This window comes from Podarcis gaigeae (assembly GCF_964106915.1).
Source record: "Podarcis gaigeae genome assembly, chromosome: 6".
Taxonomy (NCBI): domain Eukaryota; kingdom Metazoa; phylum Chordata; class Lepidosauria; order Squamata; family Lacertidae; genus Podarcis; species Podarcis gaigeae.
Window position 1 is genome coordinate 32,162,741 of NC_139682.1, and position 17,767 is coordinate 32,180,507.

Sequence of the window (17,767 nt, forward strand, 5' to 3'; positions counted from 1 at the left end):
CAGTGCTTGGCAATTGTCTGTGGTTAAATTTAACATGAATTTATTTGCTTAATGTATGCAGATAGTAGTTTAGATGGTCAAGGTGGTAATTTTGGTATGTCCTGGGGAGGCAGATATTAAATATCTCCAGGCGTCGGCGCAAATAGCTCACCATGGATAAACATGAGAGCCCTGTGAGACATGTAGCACATCTCTTTGCCCTGAGCAGAACAAAAATAAGGCAAAAGAATTGTGATAACGGTGTCAGAACATGGCAGCCAGGCATCATCGTATCATAGGTCAAACTATGAAATCCCAAATATTAAGATATTTCATTTCAGAAGATGTGAGAACGTGCTACTGTGCTTCACTTCAGAGAAAATACAGGAAGCACAGCTCAGCTTTCAAGAAATTTTGGATGGAGCTAGATAGCTCAGTTGGTTAGAGCATGGTGCTGATAATGCCAAGGTTGCAGGTTCAATTCCCGTGGGATAACTGCATATTCCTGTATTGCAGGGGGTTGAAATAGAACTAGATGATACTCAGGATCCCTTCCAACTGTACAATTCTTTGACTTCATGATTCTATGAATTCACCTAAGTCATACCCAAGATAGACATACTTAACTCAATGGACTCATAACCAACTTTAGCAGTGCCTTTTTTTCTAGAAAAATGGTCTAGTGCTCATAATGAAGTACCCTTCTTTGCCAACTGGCTGCAGCTGATGCTGGGTGGGCCGCGCTTCCAGCTGGGCTCAGTGTGGAGTGAGCGCCTTCTGAGTGCCCAAAACTGGGCTGGCCACTGCTGGAAAACATGACCTCCCACCTCTGTTCCATCCATGATGACTTCAAGGAAGCCAGAGTCCTCTTGTTGCTGCCCGGCTGCCAGGGACCTGGCCCACCTGCTGCCCGCTGATCTCTTTCACCTGGCTGAGTGGTGTCGGCAGGCACAGTGGCAGCCTGGCAGCTTCCTGAAGCTATGCCACCATGCCACCACAGGATGAGGAAGAGGAGGAAGTTCCACTGTCAGGAAATGCCACTGTCAGGGCCAAGGGGCCAGCTGCCATGGGTGCAGTAGAAAAGGCACGCCCTCTTCACACACTTTAGTAGCCAAGATTTGGTGAGTACCACCAGGAAAAAAAGGACAGAACATAAGTAAAAAAAATTTCAATGGGTCTGCTCTTGAGTATGACCGGACACAAACCTTAATATTCAGTCTGCAAATGTGAAAACTCACCCATACTCTTATCAGACCTCACGCTTTTTAGTTATCCGATTTCCACAAGCCGTGTCACCTGCAAAGAATCAAAGGGCATTTTTTGCTTCAGGCCTCCCCCTTGACCATTAAATCCTTGCCATCTCGTTCTCCCATTAATGACAAAAAGAACTATACACAATCTGAAAAGATCAGGAGGAAAGTTCACAAATGCTGCCTGCAAATGCTACCGAGGGGAAGGCCACCTTAAAGGCAAAAGCCAATGCTGTTTCATATGTCTCTAGGCTTGGAGAATTAGCATTTCCAGACTTGCTGTCATCATGACATTCAGAGCAGGCTTAGTCACATTCTCTCGGATACCCAGCAGGTGGACCAATAAACAGAGAAGCTTCTCATTATATGTATGGCACACAATTGCATACTTACCTCACTCGTGAACAATGATGGCAGGTGTGCGGCTGGGCAGTGTGACAGAGCCCATCATTCAGAAAATTGTCATTGCAGTAAGACAGCACATTCTGGCCTGTTCTTAGCATTAGTGTGTTTGGGGGGTGGTTGTTTATTATTATTCATTTTATTAAGAACATAATTCATACTGTAGTTCAGCTGAGAGGGTAACATCTTAAGCCAATTTATTTTCATTGAGTTCAATGGGATTATATTTATAAATCTTACTGGATTGTGGAAATGAGGGTATTCCTTGAGACAAAAATAATTACATTGACCAATGTTCATGTAACTGGCTCTCCCAATAACAGTTTAGCTTATTATTATTTTAAAAAATAATTGTATTGAGTTTTTTAGAATAATAGACCAAGGTGAGTTTATGCACTGTTGCACACAACATGTACCTATTACAAAAGACAAAATGTAACATAAAATGAAATGCCAGCAATTCATAATAATAAAGTTTATTACATTTTTATATTACTTCAGGGTCCTGAATTATAAAAACTAAAATACACAGTAAATTCAATATAACAAAGCAAATGTCAAATACTAAAAGAGTTCATCCGAAGTAAAAGTAATCTAAAAGTGCAAAATATCCATACCCCCACCCACACAGAATGCACACCAGTAGCAACCAAAAGTCCAACTAAGAGTGCTGTTCAAATGCCCAGGGGAATAAAAAGTATTTGCCTGGGGATGAGAGCATTCCGCAGTCAGGGACATTAATTTTTCACCTGTGCCAACACCTGCCTCAAAATACAGGGACAGTTTAACTAGAAAGTATTCCCACGGAAGTAAGTTTACAAAACTGAGAAACCAGTTCCGTTATATAGTGATAAACATAACTGAGCAGTCATTAAAGACTTCTTCATTTTATCTGTATGCCACTTTTCCATAGTTAAAAAGAACCATGCTCAAGGTGGCTTGCAACATGAAAAACTTACATAATTACAAACATAACAAAAGTAGTCTTAAAGAATGAATAAAACGTCAAAAAGTACACAACCAAGTTGAACAACTTCCATATAAATCATAATATCTAAAATAAAGATACAAAATATCAGAAACAGCAAAAACCCCACCCAACAAAAACCCCTAAACAATCCCTCAGCTTGGATTTCCTCCCTTAGTTATAGCAGAGCATTCCCAAAGTCCACCAACTGCAGCCAGGATCACAATCGTGGTTTGGGTAATGCCCATGGAATTAAAGAAGCAGGATGCCTCTGAGCATATGTTCAGTCCAGGAATTTGTGTTCAATACCAGAATAGAGCACACAGTAATTCCATACATAAAACTACTCTGGCTTTTTTCTCACACTTTCTTCATTAGAAAGGCCTAATTTAGAAAGAAAATGCCTTTTGCTGTGGCTTTTAAAAAAAAAAAACACAATCGGTATGTGTGTCCCCAAAGTTTTTGATGATCTACTACAAGTCGTCTAGAAATTAGCAAACCCTGATCTATCTTCTGCCTGCCCCTGTCCTGTCTGGTCTTTTCCTTGACCACTTCAGTTGCTTTGAGTGGGTTTGAAATTTCACATGTCTGTGTATTGAAAATTCAAAATGTGCCTACTGAAATAGAAAAATATGCTGAACTCTTATGAGCCACGCCTAAGAATTAGGGCCGATTCCTTTCCCTGTACATGCAAGTATATTCTGAGTAAGGTAATGCATAGAATCATGTTCTAGGGAAGAGTTGGATGTGCTACATTCAAATATGTTTTTCTTCTTAGGGAATGGGTAAGTGAAATGTCTCTTGGGATCCTGTTTCTACTATACATGCTTTGAAAATGGCACCTAAGTGTTTTCTTAGCATGGAAGTCATCTTTGGAGATTTCCATGTATTGGGTGTTGATAGCAACCATCCATCCTTGCTTCTCTGTTGCAGAGGCTGCCTCACTCCTATGAACCGCACAATCCGAGACAGCAGCTGGGAACTGTAATAAGGGTCTGACGCATGGAAGTGCTGCCAAGCAACCAAATTTTGTTTTTTTGGATTCACATCCAGACATACAACCTGAGTAACAGGTCAAATTTGTATTCCTGTGCCCTGTGTCAGATGTACTATTAAGTTGATTGACGGACTGAAGGCATCACTTTCTGTTTATATAAAGAAGTAAATGCAAATCCTTGGCTTGTTTCTGATCTCTGTTTCAGGGTGTAGGTGAATGAAAATAATACTTGCTGACATCTGAGGACACTCAACAAGACACCCAGGTATCAGTACTAACATGTGAGAGGCAGTGTATTCAAAAATAGTCTTTTTATAAGGTAGAGAGAGAGACCGCAGCTCTGGTCACTTGCCGAACTCATTGGTGAAACGCAACTCTAATGGGTATTGAAAGAGCATATTCTTGCTCTGCTGAGACCAGACACTCCTTTTAAAGCATGTGGGAGAGGAAGGCTCTGCGGTTGTTAAAGTAGGGAGTTGCTTTAGCAGTACCCATCAGAGCAGGGCAGGCAAATCTGTGACCCTCCAACTGTTGTTGGACTACAGTTCCCATCATCCCTGGCCATCAGTCATGCTGACTGGGACTGATGGGAGTTGAACAACTTCTGGAGGTCCGCATTAGGTAAAAGGTAAAGGGACCCCTGAACATTAGGTCCAGTTGCGGACAACTCTGGGGTTGCGGAGCTCATCTCGCTTTATTGGCCGAGGGAGCTGATGTACAGCTTCCGGGTCATGTGGCCAGCATGACTAAGCCGCTTCTGGTGAAACCAGAGCAGCGCATGGAAATGCCATTTACCTTCCTGCCAGAGCGGTACCTATTTATCTACTTGCACTTTGACGTGCTTTTGAACTCCTAGGTTGGCAGGAGCAGGGACCAAGCAACGGGAGCTCACCCTGTCATAGGGATTCGAACCGCTGACCTTCTGATCAGCAAGCCCTAGGCTCTGTGGTTTAACCCACAGCGCCACCCACGTCCCTCCACTTCTGCATTACTCTTGTCTTTTTGCTGAAGAGGAAGGCTGGGACAGGTAGTGTGTGCATGTATGGAGTGTGGGTGAGAGAGACAGAATGGCTTGGGAACTGTTTCTGTGACTACAGTGCCTGAGGCCTTTGTATGTTCACTTTAGGAGGAAGTTGCTCCATTCTGGGATTTCAGATAATTCCTTGTAGATTAACTAATCCTGAATTTCATCTTTCCATCTTCAGATATCTCCATGTTGTTAATGAGAAAGTGTCCCACTTTCAGTAGTGACAGTGGAAGTGAACAATGACTGCTTCAGCAGAGCATTCATTTGTAAGGGAAACAGCTGCCTTTGTATGGACCCATCATATCAATATATTGTGGGATAACCAGCTTCATATAACCAGTATGCTTGAGTTAATTAATGCATGAAGGGGTTAATGCTATAGAGTAAGCTGCCCTACCAGGCTTAGCTAGGTCACATAAGGAGTACTTAACATGACAAAGGGAAAACTAAATAGGGGTGTGCATTCTTGAACTATGATGCCATCTGGGCTGCATTCTGAAAACATCCAAGCATGCTTCTGTGTGAATCACTAAGCCCTAAAACATTAAAATACTCTCAAACATGAAGCTGACATTGCTGGATCAGAATTGATAGTATGACTAAGGCTTGCATATACCGTATTTTTCGCCCTATAGGATGCACTTTCCCCCCTCCAAAAATGAAGGGGAAATGTGTGTGCGTCCTATGGGGCGAATGCAGGCTTTCGCTGAAGCCTGGAGAACGAGAGGGGTCAGTGCGCACCAACCCCTCTCGCTCTCCAGGCTTCGCGGACCTCTCGGCAAGCAGCGGGAGCGCTCCCGCTGCTTGCGGAGAGTTGTCTGCATGCCGAAGCCTGCGTGCGCTGAGCTCAGCGCGTCCAGGCTTCGCGGACCTCTCAGCAAGCAGCGGGAGCCAGCGCTGGGCTCCCACGGCTTGCAGAGAGTTGCCTGTTTGGGGACTGGGGTCGGGGGAAGCTGGGGCCTCACCCATCCCAGCCCCGCGCCTGGGGGGGAAATAATTTTTTCCCCTTTATTTCCCCCCCAAAAAACTAGTTGCGCCTTATGGGACAGTGCGTCCTATAGGGCGAAAAATACGGTATATAAAAAGGCACAGACCGATGTTCTTCCTATTTCTTGGCATGACATCTAAGACAGAATTGATCTTATGTGTACAACCTTTAGTTCATGTAATGTGAAAAACAGAAGAAAAGTCAAGCACTAAAATACATTTTAAAAGAAAAAACCTATTCACTTATACATGACCTTCAAAAAGCCAGCACAAAGAAATACATCTTACAATGTTTCCAAAATACATAATTTCTTCAAGCGTGCATCCTCTCCATTTTGTCCTTCATTTAGGCAACTCTCAGTGTGTGCATATTGGAGTTATCTAGAAGAATCACTTGCTGACAGACCTAAAGGGAAGGGGAGCATTTCTAAATTGAGATCTCTATCCCTGTCATGTACGCAAAACAATGCTGAACCAAAAACAAAATCAGTGACTTTTTCTTGGATGGGAATTTTCAAGATAACGGATTAGGCAGGGAATTTCAAGAAACTTCGAGAACTTGACACATTTGCTGAGGAGAATAGGAGAGGTACACATAGATTTCAGAACAGGTCTAAGTTGTAGAGAAATCTTCTGAATGGAACTATTTATTTATTTTGTATAACACAACTGTTCTCTGACAACTTCACAATTTAAAGAAAATAAAAACAGAATCAACAGTGCTAAAATAGAATCAAACACTGTATATAAAAGCAACATTAGGACAAAATTAATTTTACAAGCAGAATAAAACCACACAACAGCATAAAACCAAGGTGCGGAAGTTAGGAACCAACTAGGGAAAAATAAAATGGTCCCCTAAGAAAAGCTCGAGAGAAGAGAGGAATCTTCACTTGCTGTAGGAGATTCTAGGCAAGGGTCTCCGAGGGGAGCATTTCATCACCATAGTACCGCCACCAGAAAGGCCCTCTCTACTTCTTCTATATTATAAACCACTGGAATGATGTGGGGTTCACAAGACATGTCAACCAGATGTGAAGGATCACCCATGTTTCAAAAAACCAAGTTCTGTAATGATCTGTGCATTTTTCCTCCTTGCAGATCCAGAACTCTTCTCTGTCCAGGTCTAATATTAAAGTAATATATCCACTGTGGCAGCTTTCTTTGCATTGAAAAGCAAGGTGTTTTCCCCCTCCATTTGGGGAGATACACCTTGAGCGACCTTGAACAACTGACCCTCCAAGTGAAACCCAACCTACCGCAGGTCACAGTGCTCTCATGCAAGAGCACTATATGCTCCCCATGTTTATTGGTGACGGTGATGGGTGCCATTGGAATTTCCACCTTGGGCTCCCAAAATCCTTGCACCAGCATTAGAGTGGAAACCTCCAGCTTAACCCCTAACAGATGGGCAGGAGATATTGAAGGATGCAGTTCCTTTTACTCATCGACAGCCCAGCTAAGGAGGAAGAAAGGTCGCTAGGGGGTGCAGATCTCACAGAGTCTATAAATGCTCTTGGACTCTGCCAAGGAGAATCTTGGCAGGAATGTGAGGGATGAGTTTCACTTCATGGCCTATAAAGCCCTTTGGGATCCTCTGGGGTGAGAACTGCTGGAATGCACAGGATTCAAGTTATCACCCAGCCTGTAAATCTTTGGGATCCCAAGGGAAATGGGGTGCTATATAGCTTGGGAGGTTAGTCCATAAACCCTTTTAAGTATCTGGCTGGGAGTGGAAGTGCCTTGCTGTGTGAGGTTTACTTTAAATTTTCACAGCTTGTGAGGCCCCGAAGGATCTTGCAAAAGGGAACTTGACTTCCCAGACAGACAGTGTGTGTTTCATGGGGAAATTTAAGGCTAAGCTTTCCAGTTAATATTTTCATGCTGTTCATTATTTGCCTGCATATTAGCAGCTCAGTTTGTTATTCCTCCTTGGTATAGGCAGTGAATCTCTACCTGTCCTAGACTTTCCAGTTGCTGATATATGTGGAATACCTCACAGACTCATAAAACATGAAAGCACAAAACTGAGTTTATTGGAAACTGTCATTAGTATTTATTTTGTTATTATTGATTATAATAATTTATTAACTCATTAGAAAGATGTATAAATGCTGAAATCACAAACAAAAATGAGTAACATAGTTCTAATAAAAAGAAGGAAACATTCAATATTGCTCACAAGTGAACTTGTTTTGAGAAAGCCTTTTATGTTATGTACTGAAGTTCTTACCCTGGGCCAGCAGGGGAATACTGTAGATAGTTATGCAAATGAAGGATCGAAAGTGACGTTCAGTGAGTGGATAGTTTGTATGCAAATGAAGGATTGAAAGTGACGTTCAGTGATTGGATAGTTTTAGAAAGTTGTTACAGTAACAAGGTACTGGAGCTCTATATAAGCAGGCTGACTGAGCCCTTCAGCTCAGTTCAATTCTGGCCTCAGAATAAAGAAGAGCTGTTTGAAGAATCACTGTGTCGTCTGATATGTTCACCCACAACTTAACATTTTAACAACAAAAGGTTTTAGCATTTCACCAAATGTATACGATGCTGTCATCTAAAAACATATAAAGCAGTTATAACCGGACGTCAAGTAACCATTGTGGAAGGATGTATTCTTAATTGCCTGCATAGGCCTGGTGGAATAAAAAAGTTTCCAGCAGCTATTTAAATTTGGCACAGAGCGTGTCCGCTGAATCTCTCATTGACAAAGCACTCCACAGGACTGAGCTGATGTTTCTTGTTGTCAAATGAGCCTCACCAACTCGTAGAATAACCGACACTCCTGTAGATGACCTTAATGATCGAGCGGGGATATAAGGGTACTTAGCATCCTATGTTTGGAGACCAGGGCTGGCCCACCCATGAGGCAAGCTGAGGCAGCCACCTCAGGTGGCAGGATCCGCAGGGCTGCAGATCCAGCCTCCACAGAATGCATCATGCCCTACCATTGTGTTCCTACGGTGGCCGACCAGATTCTTATGGGAAGCTACAAGCAATAGTACTCAAAAGCTTCTGATACTGGAGATGGCATATAGCCAATCTGAATAGCCACAGATAGTCTTGTCCTCCCTGAATTTGTCTAATACTGGTTTAAAGCCGTATAAATTGGTGGCTATTACCCTTATGACTTGGTAGTTTTAATAATAATCATCTCTGGTGTTACCGCTACCCCATCCTCATCTGCTCTGTGGGTAGGGAGCTCAAGGAACTTGCAATGTACACATGTGTCTTATCCCCGCACTGAAGGGTCTCTCTCACAGTATCCTCTCCAGTAGGGCTAATTTTGTCTGACATGTGTGAGTTTGTAGGATGCTGTGTGGTTTTTGAACCTACCAGTGAAATGCACAAATCCGTCAAGGTCTGCAAAGTGAGAGCACGAAAGGAGAGAGTACACTCCCACCAAGATACCCGATACTGCAAACTCCAGAGTAAACTTAGCCTGGCCTTTTGGAAAGTACTCCATGTGGTGAGGCACATAGTAAATTACTGCTTCAAATGCCAACAAATACTTAGGGATTATCAGAACTTATTAAACAAGACTTCCAAACTGATTGGGCAAGAAAGCTTCCAGCCTTAATTATCTCCTGGCAAACCTACGCAATGGCCGACACAGCCCCCTTATATTCCACTGGGAACAGAGATGATTTATTGTAATCATTCTTCCAACGTGGAAATAGCTACACGTGAATGAGAATTTCACAAAGCCATTGAGAACGCTGCAACGTATTGAGGGATACTAGGATTTGTCATCACTGGGACAGACACAGCAGTCATTCTTAACAAGCTCTCCAACAATGCCTAATGAGAAAGTACAGCTTCTGTTTTAGTTGCTTCTGTGTAATTGTGTATGTGTGTCAAGCTTATCTGTCAACTGAAGGCATTCTAGGGCCACCGTAGCCATGAAGTTAACACACACATTTCTTGTTTCGTAAATTGCAGCTTAAGGGAAGCCTAAACAGTCTCAGGACAGGGGTGGTGTGTAAACAGAGGCTTTGCTGAAGTGGTTTTTGTTGGGATCATACCAGGGAGAGAAGCTGCAAACACAAGGCATTAAAATTTAGTTTTTCTCAATATGGAATAGTTTGTTCTCATCCCTAGCATGCTGATTTCAATCTGTATTGATTCTGGATCCTGCTATCCAAAAGGATGTATACGGCTACTTGATATGTATTTCAAAATCCTTCCCAATTAGGATATCCATGTCTTTTCCTCCTGCAAATGCCCCAGGTGAGTGAAGAAGGAAGTGGCGATTGTTATCTTGGTGCATGTGAACTTCTATTTTGTAAACTGCTTTTGAGGTTTATTTCTACAATCAAGCAGTATGTAAATTTTATGAAATTAAATAAATAAACATGTCCCTTCACATGTGGAGTAATGCTGAATCAATTTGCAATCAGCTCTTATTTTCAGAATGGAACCAGCTTCTCAAGAAGTGTTTTTCAGGGGCAGAAAATATGCAATAGATCAGGACTGCACTACATAGGAAAAACAAGTACTCAGTCTCTAATATTTTGGAATAAAATGTCACACGTAAAAAAATCAGACAAACTCCTCATTCTCCGTGAACCTCAGGCTGCTCAGGTTTCCTTTTGCCTAAAATTTACATAACAAAAAACAAGGAAGCCATTAGTATCATGCCTAGTTTGGCCTTGAGAGACTGAATAGCTACTACAGTGGTGCCCCGCAAGACGAACGCCTCGCAAGACGAAAAACCCGCTAGACGAAAGGGTTTTCCGTTTTGGAGGCGCTTCGCAAAACGAATTTCCCTATGGGGTTGCTTCGCAAGAAGAAAGCCCATAGGGAAATCTCCGGGGACCTCTTTTAAATGCTAGCGGTGGGGAGCAAAGCCTTCCCCCCCCCCTCTGGCCTTCAGAAGAGGTCCAGGAAGGCCGGCGGGGGCCGAAAGACTTTGCTCCCCACCGCCAGCATTTTAAAAGCAGTCCGGGATAGCAGGGAAGCGCTTCCCGCTATCCCGGATGGCTTTTGAAGGCAGGCGGGGGGGGGGAGCAAAGACTTTTGCCCCCCGCCCACCTTCAGAAGAGGTCCTGGACCTCTTCTGAAGGCCGGCGGGGGGCAAAAGTCTTTGCTCCCCCCTGCCTGCCTTCCCGGGAGAGCAGAGAAACGCGCTGCGTTTCTCCGCTGTCCCGGACGGCTTTTGAAGGCAGGCAGGGGGGAGCAAAGACTTTTGAAGTCTCCGCTGTCCCGGGGGCTTTTAAAATGCTGGGGGATGACAGCGAAGCCTTCGAAAAGACTTGCGGAACGAATTAATTTCGTCTTGCGAGGCACCACTGTAGTATATTTCAGCTGGAAAAATCTGCATTTTTGGGAGGGGTGAGATACTGTGCAATAATAATACAAGCAAACAACTGTTATAACATCTCAAGAGGAAAATGGTCTAATAATAATAGTCTACTAACGCCTTGTTTCCATTACATAAGCACACCAGTTTCCCTTTGGAAAATGTCAGAGTGATGTTGCCGTTGCTACAGAAATCTTCTTTTGAATTGTATTCCATGTGGGGTAGAGAAATGCTACTCATGGTGGCTTTAGGTAGAAGAAGAGTTTGGATTTGATATCCCGCTTTATCACTACCCGAAGGAGTCTCAAAGCGGCTAACATTCTCCTTTCCCTTCCTGCCCCACAACAAACACTATTTGAGGTGAGTGGGGCTGAGAGACTTCAGAGAAGTGTGACTAGCCCAAGGTCACCCAGCAGCTGCATGTGGAGGAGCAGAGACGCGAACCCGGTTCTCCAGATCACGAATCTCTCTTAACCACTACACCACACTGGCTCTCTGGTAGGAGGAAGAAGGGCAGCTAACAGATTCCTTATCAAGGTGATTGTACAACCTGATTGTACAGATTCCTCACCTGTGTTGTACAACCTCTGGCAAGAGAGCCTCCACAACCTGTTCCATCAGCACTGCTTTCCTTACATCGTCAGATAATAAAAGTATACAGTATTCAGGTATGAAGCTCTTCCAAAGGCAGTGTTTTGCTTCAGGATGGTCTGACAGGAAGGAATCGCTTTGTGCTGTTCCTGCCAGGAGGGCCGAGGGTGCCTGTTGAGGTATATGGATATTGGCTGATATGAAGTTTCCTTGTTGTTATCCCGACACCTAGTGGTAGGGAAAAAATCTGCAACAAATCAATTCACTAAGTTAACTTTCAGATCATGCCTGCTTACTGGATGTTCATCCTTATCTGTTTGCACAAAGGCTGCAGGGAGACAGGTTAGATGACATTGAGGTTAGCTGAATGAAGCATTCATTCTGGTTTCTTTGTGGGAAGTTTATAGAATGTCATGATACCCCATACTTTCTAGTGCATTTCCATATCTTTTGCAGGGAGTGGGGAGGATGCTGGTTTGTTGCACAAGAGCACCAAACCTACTTTAATCAGTTCTGGCCGGGGGGAAAAAGCCCTGACTAAGAATAAATAGGTGCTGGCGTTTGAGCACCTCTTGAGTTTGCGAGGCTAAATCCAAGAGTATAAACCTTCCTATGAAAATAATTGACCAGCAACAAGCAAGTGGCAGCTGAGCCACTACTAAATGCAAAATAACGTTGAACTGCTAATATAACCGCAGTTATAATCACACAATTTACTTAGGAGTTGCTGTGAATATCCCCAGAAATACTGACGCGACATATTGGAGCCAATAAAAAAAGCTGGGGATTATTAGGAAAAGTACAGACTGCTGTAGAGTGTATAATTAACAGTGAACAATGAGACATTAATTTATTTTGGCATTTATACTCCACTCCAGAGAGTTCAAGGTGGCATACACAGTTTTCCCTCTCCCCATTTTATCTTGATAAAAGATTCCTGCACTGCAGAGTGTTGGGCTGGATAACCCTTCCAACTCTATGATTCTAGGATTAACCTTGTGAGGTAGGTTAGGCTGAAAGATAGTGACTGGCCCAAGGTCATCCAGTAAGCTTTATAACCGAGGGGAAATTGGTACCGTCTTCTTCCAGATCTTGCGGCAGCATTGTAACCATTACACTACAGTGGTACCTCGGGTTACATACACTTCAGGTTACAAACTCGGCTAACCCAGAAATATTACCTTGGGTTAAGAACTTTGCTTCAGGAGGAGAACAGAAATTGTGTGGCGGCAGCGCAGCAGCAGCAGGAGGCCCATTAGCTAAAGTGGTGCTTCAGGTTAAGAACAGTTTCAGGTTAAGAACGGACCTCCGGAACGAATTAAGTTCTTAGCCCGAGGTATCACTGTACACTGGCTCTCAAATACAGTATAGCAGTACCCAGTATAATACAATAAAATGTATAGTGCAGAATGTATAGGAACAACCCAGGCAAAGCTAAGCACTTCTGCTGATTCACTGGGAGACAGAGTGAAGCACATCAACCATTGTTTCACTTTGGCTTTACTGTCTACAGTTTTAGCATTGAATAATAAGCACCTTAAATAATTATTGCGAGGTAAGTATAAGTGCATAGCTGGGTCCGTTCTTTAGCAGGGACCACTTTCCCTACTTTCTCTTTGGGCATCGTAGAATAACTATGACTGAGTATAATCGCTTTACATCACATACAACATTCCTTACATGTTCCATAGAGTGGGTGCCAGGGTGAGACCATGCATGCACTTTATGGGTGTGAACTTAATGGATGTCAGTTGCTAAATTATAGTTTCAAGGACTTTTGAGTGACCCCAAAGCATTCCCAACCTGCCACCTGTTATCTATTTACATAGTCTGAGAGCAAGTCATTTCGTCAGGGAGAGTACATTGTTGACAGAAAATAATTACCCAGCTTCTGCTGATGGACTCTAGAGAAAATGTCTCCCTTCTGATTGTTTCTTCTGAGAATCAACAGGGAAAGTGACCTTGCTGTATGTTCCGTTGCTTCTTTGGCTACCAGCCCAGTCAGCAGAAGAAGCGTCCTATGAGGGGACCATTCTTCCTTTCACACTGTGGGTGGCTGTTATTGTCTCCCCAGAAAGGGAATTCAGGCCAATTCTTCAAACTGAAAACTTCAGCTGTACTGCCCATACAAAGGGTGTCCTTTTCCTAGGGTAGCAGAGCATAAGAAACGTTAACTCTGTTCATGAGACCAGTCCTATCATTAGGCTAAGTGAGTCAGTTGAATCAGGCAGCAGATTCTGGGGAGCAGCTAGCAGTAGTGAGGTAGGGAGAACGGAACTGTGTATTGGTTGCCTGGGATGATGCACTAAACTAGCTTGCTGCCCTCAGGTGTGGTGGAAGATGCTCACCTATCACCAGGGCTGAAGTAAGATTCAACTACCAGTTCGGTTGGCTTAGGTACATGCAATGGAGAGGGGCTGCCATCTTTTCTCTCAATTCGGGCAGCAAAATTACTCTGATTGGTGTCCTTGGACCAAACAGAGTTAATTCAGATGCCTTCAACCAATCACATTGCAGCCGCCACAGTTCTGTTCTAAGAAAGGAGCTTGGCCAGCACATTGAGGTAAGAAGGTAAAGGACCCCTGGACGGTTAAGTCCCGTCAAAGGCGACTATGGGGTTGTGGCGCTCATCTCACTTTCAGGCTGAGGGAGCCAGCGTTTGTCCACAGACAGCTTTCTGGGTCATGTGGCTAAACCACTGACTAAACCACTTCTGGCCCACAGAAACGCCGTTTACCTTTCCGCTGCAGCGGTACCTATTTATCTACTTGCACTGGTGTGCTTTTGAACAGCTAGGTTGGCAGGAGCTGTGACAGAGCAATGGGAGCTCGCCCCATTGCGCGGATATGAACCGCCAACTTTCTGATTGGCAGTCCAAGAGGCTCAGTGGTTTAGACCACAGCGCCACCCACTGGGAAGCACCAGTTAGATTGTGTTAATTTGGTTAAAAAGCATGGGAGGCAACTATGACAACAAGATTGTTTGGTTGATTTGCTGTGCTGAGAGAAATAGATTTCCTTCCTTGCTGCAGAAATAAACCCACTTTTTCTCTCATATGCTTAGCAAAAGCCTTTTTCTTTCTCCACACCACCCCTTAACCTACTCTTTCCCTTTTTCAGCCCACAGCCTTGTCTCTTTCCCATATACCCCTGTGTCAAGTCTTCTCTCCCTATTTTAACTTCTGCCTGTCTTGCCCTCTACCCCACAAGCCTCAGTGGACAGTCACCCCTGAACATTACTAATGCAAAGTCCACCCTGGCTGGAACAAACCATAAGAGCATTTATCCGCGTGGCAAATTCAGACTGTCTAAACCCAGCATTGTAACATTTCTTCATTCATTCAGATATATATGTTACATATGTGGCTCCCAGAGTGGAAGATCTCATCCAAGAAGCAAATAATTACAACCAGATTAAAGAGAGTTCATTATAAAACCACAGCACCAAAACAGACAGAATATGTGGATTAAATAATATTAGACACAGCCCTTCTTTAATGCACCAGAACGTAACAAAACATATTACTTTCATTATCAGTGTGTAATTGGCCATATGACATAAGGCCTTGGCTGGACAGATTTGCAGACTAATCCTATCCCAAATACATGTTTAAAAGACTATCTTCTTGTAAGAGACTGAAATTCTTTGGGAGTTTGCTGCTTTATTCTCCCTTAATTTACCAGTTTAACTCCTGAAAGCAGCGCTTTGTAAAATTAAGGGAGACACAATAAATTCTTTATGTCTATGAAAGCCATATAAAATTGTGCATTTAAGGGTGTATGTTTTCCCAGTGTGCACAATTGGGAATTGAGAAACTTACTATTGTGTGTGTTTTCAATAAGATTGATCTTTTCTTACCTTTTGTAGCTGTATTTTTACTGTATTACTGCATTTACTGTATTATGTGTTTGTGTAGTATTAAGTATTTGTTTTCTGCTCCGAAGACTGTATTTCATGCTTGTATTATTATTATTATTATTATTATTATTATTATTAAAAAAAGTTTTGCAAAACCACCTTTCTCATAGTTTCTTCGCAAGCCTGCGAGTTATTAAGAAACACTGAACACCGTTGGAAAAACGGTTTAGAAATAATGCCAAGACGAGACAAGCGCCCCGTCTCCGGGTAGCAGAAGACACCCACGTGCGCGCGCGTAGACGTCGCGTGGCTTTGGACTGCGCCCTTTGCCTGCAGGAAGGCCCTGGCCGTCCAATTAACCAATCCGGGCAGGGTCCACCCCACATCTGCTCAGGTGCTCTCCCTGCGGCCTCCAGGGGATGTTGCTCCCTTGGCAGCTCCGCTCTCGTCCGCTGGGGAGCGACGGGGCGCCGCCTCCCTCTCCGCGCGGCACCGGCTCCTTGCGCGCCTCTCAGGTGTGCGGCGGCTCCGCAGCGGCTGCGCCGAAAGCGAAAGCGCGCCAGGCGGCAGAGGAGGAGGAGGCGCTGGGCAGAAACTGAGCGCCCGCCGAAGAAGCAGAGGGCGGACCGGCCGCCCGGGGAGTGCGCGCGGCTGCGCGGCATGGCGGGGGAAAGCTTCGTGCGCTTCTTCCGAAACAGCCTGCGCCGGAGGTCGTCCAGGAGAGGTGAGCAGAGCCGCGGCGGCGCCCCTGCCCGAGCTTCCCCACCCGGCGACCCCTGTCCGGCCGCCCGTCAGCCTGGCGCCAGTTCCGGGTCTCCTCGGCGCCTACCTCCCGTGCGCGTCTTTCAGAGGCAACAGGTCTCCCCGGTAGCAGAAAGCAAAGCGCGCGCGCCCCCGCCTGTGAAATGCGGGGTGGGGGTCCATTGCCGCTGCCAGCGTTCACTTCGCCGCCAAAGCTTCCAGGAACAGGCCGAGCGAGGCCCGCCCCGGGGGGCAGCCCAGCCAGCGCTGTTCCCGGACGCCTGGAGAATCTCGGGCTGGCTCTCCAGGAGTCGGAAAGTCCCCACGCGTGCTTGGCTCTGGGGACGGAGAGAGAAAGCGCCGTTTAAGCATACGCTGTGTGGGGAAATGGGTGTAACTACCATGGGCATTTCGGGAATGACCCCGGGAAAGAGTGGGAATCCCAAGGAAGGGCGATCCCTCGTTGGAGTGCTTTTTTAAAAAAGACAACACGGAAACGCACAGCTCCCTTAACGACGCATTTGCAGTGTGTTTTCTTTAAAGTCGCTGCTGCTTTCAAGTGTGCGTAGGATTGCAGCCTCAGGCTGGTTTTCACCGTCAAGGGGTGTAGACAAAATTACGTAAAATGGGCTAGTTGCTTCTTATTCCCCTGATGCTCATAATGGCATATTAAAATAGGAGGCGGGTGGTTTTTTTTTAAGAGCACTACCATGCATGCTTGTGAGGACAGGAATCTAATTATATTTATAATTGGGAATACCAGAGCAGATGGCTTTTGTTCTGGATTAATTAAAGCAGAGAACAAAAGCACAGCCTGCCAAGTTATCATTGCAAATGATTTTTAAAAGTAGCCTTTTTAGAATATATACTTCTGGAGGAAGTATTAACTAATGCAGATTAGTGGTTGTAATACAGAATACGGATAGAGGATCTCTAAACTGTGTGGTAAGGAGGGATGAATGGATCTGTTAATTTTGGTTTCCCAATCTTAAATTCTCCACCAATTAGCATTTTTTTAAAAAAACAACCAAATAAAAAAATTTGCCAGCATTTTAATGTAAATTTCTCTTAATACACACATTTTTGCAAAGCGCTTTCCTCTAATATAATGCTTTTGGGGTTTGCTATTTTCACAAATACATGCATTTTTATGCACACTTTACCCTAGACTGATGAGATAAACATTTGAGTACAGAATAAAGAAGAAAGTAAAAAACCACAAGGCCACAACTTTTGCTAAAGTTTATTGTGTGGCTGCAAGTTGGCAACTGTCGTTGATTTTTCCAGTTGTTGCATCCATTTTACAATTACAGTGTCAGTACTCCAGTTTCATACTTGTAGTGGTTCTCAGAGGCCTGTTATTGACAATTACTTGGCTGGCAAACGTTTTTGTGTGACAAGAGGAACAGAAACATACCTTCCCCGCCACCACACGAAAGATGTTTCATATGAAAATGTGCTTCATGAGAACCTCAAATCACACAGACTTCCAGTAAGGGAAGGGGGGGGGATTGCATCTTGCCCCCCTATGTTCAGTGCAGCTGCCAGGTTTATGCAAAGAGGACAGAACATAAGAGTCCTGCTGGATCTGGCCAGTGGCTCATCTGAGAGCCACTGTTAAGAGCGATAGACTTGTAATCTGGGGAACCAGGTTCGCTTCCCCGCT

The 17,767-nt window shown here is 44.3% G+C and overlaps 1 protein-coding gene and 1 long non-coding RNA gene across 6 annotated transcripts in view; one reads left to right on the forward strand and one right to left on the reverse strand.

Annotated features, from left to right (window-relative positions):
* The first annotated feature begins 3,805 nt into the window (after positions 1–3,805).
* DENND2D (DENN domain containing 2D) overlaps positions 3,806–17,767 on the forward strand; it is a 44,038-nt gene continuing 30,076 nt past the window's right edge. Inside the window, exons 1-2 of one of the 4 annotated variants that reach the window (XM_083746601.1) lie at positions 3,806–3,860; positions 11,272–11,448. Coding sequence is in view for 2 of the 4 variants with exons in the window: in XM_083746599.1 (XP_083602725.1) it covers positions 16,021–16,084 (64 nt within the window). In the remaining 2 variants the exon portion in view is untranslated. Of the gene's footprint in view, positions 3,861–8,512; positions 10,289–10,906; positions 11,449–15,449; positions 16,085–17,767 lie in introns of those variants that run through there. The other 3 variants (XM_083746602.1, XM_083746599.1, XM_083746600.1) reach the window with 3 other exon arrangements.
* LOC310848090 lies at positions 5,764–15,839 on the reverse strand. 2 transcript variants are annotated; one of them, XR_014566152.1, is made up of 5 exons: positions 15,361–15,839; positions 13,387–13,647; positions 11,483–11,673; positions 8,114–10,205; positions 5,764–7,814 (listed from the first exon to the last, which is right to left on the reverse strand). It is a non-coding gene; the product is annotated as an uncharacterized lncRNA (long non-coding RNA). The 2 variants fall into 2 exon arrangements; XR_014566153.1 differs by lacking the exons at positions 13,387–13,647; positions 15,361–15,839 and having other exon boundaries at positions 11,483–12,101.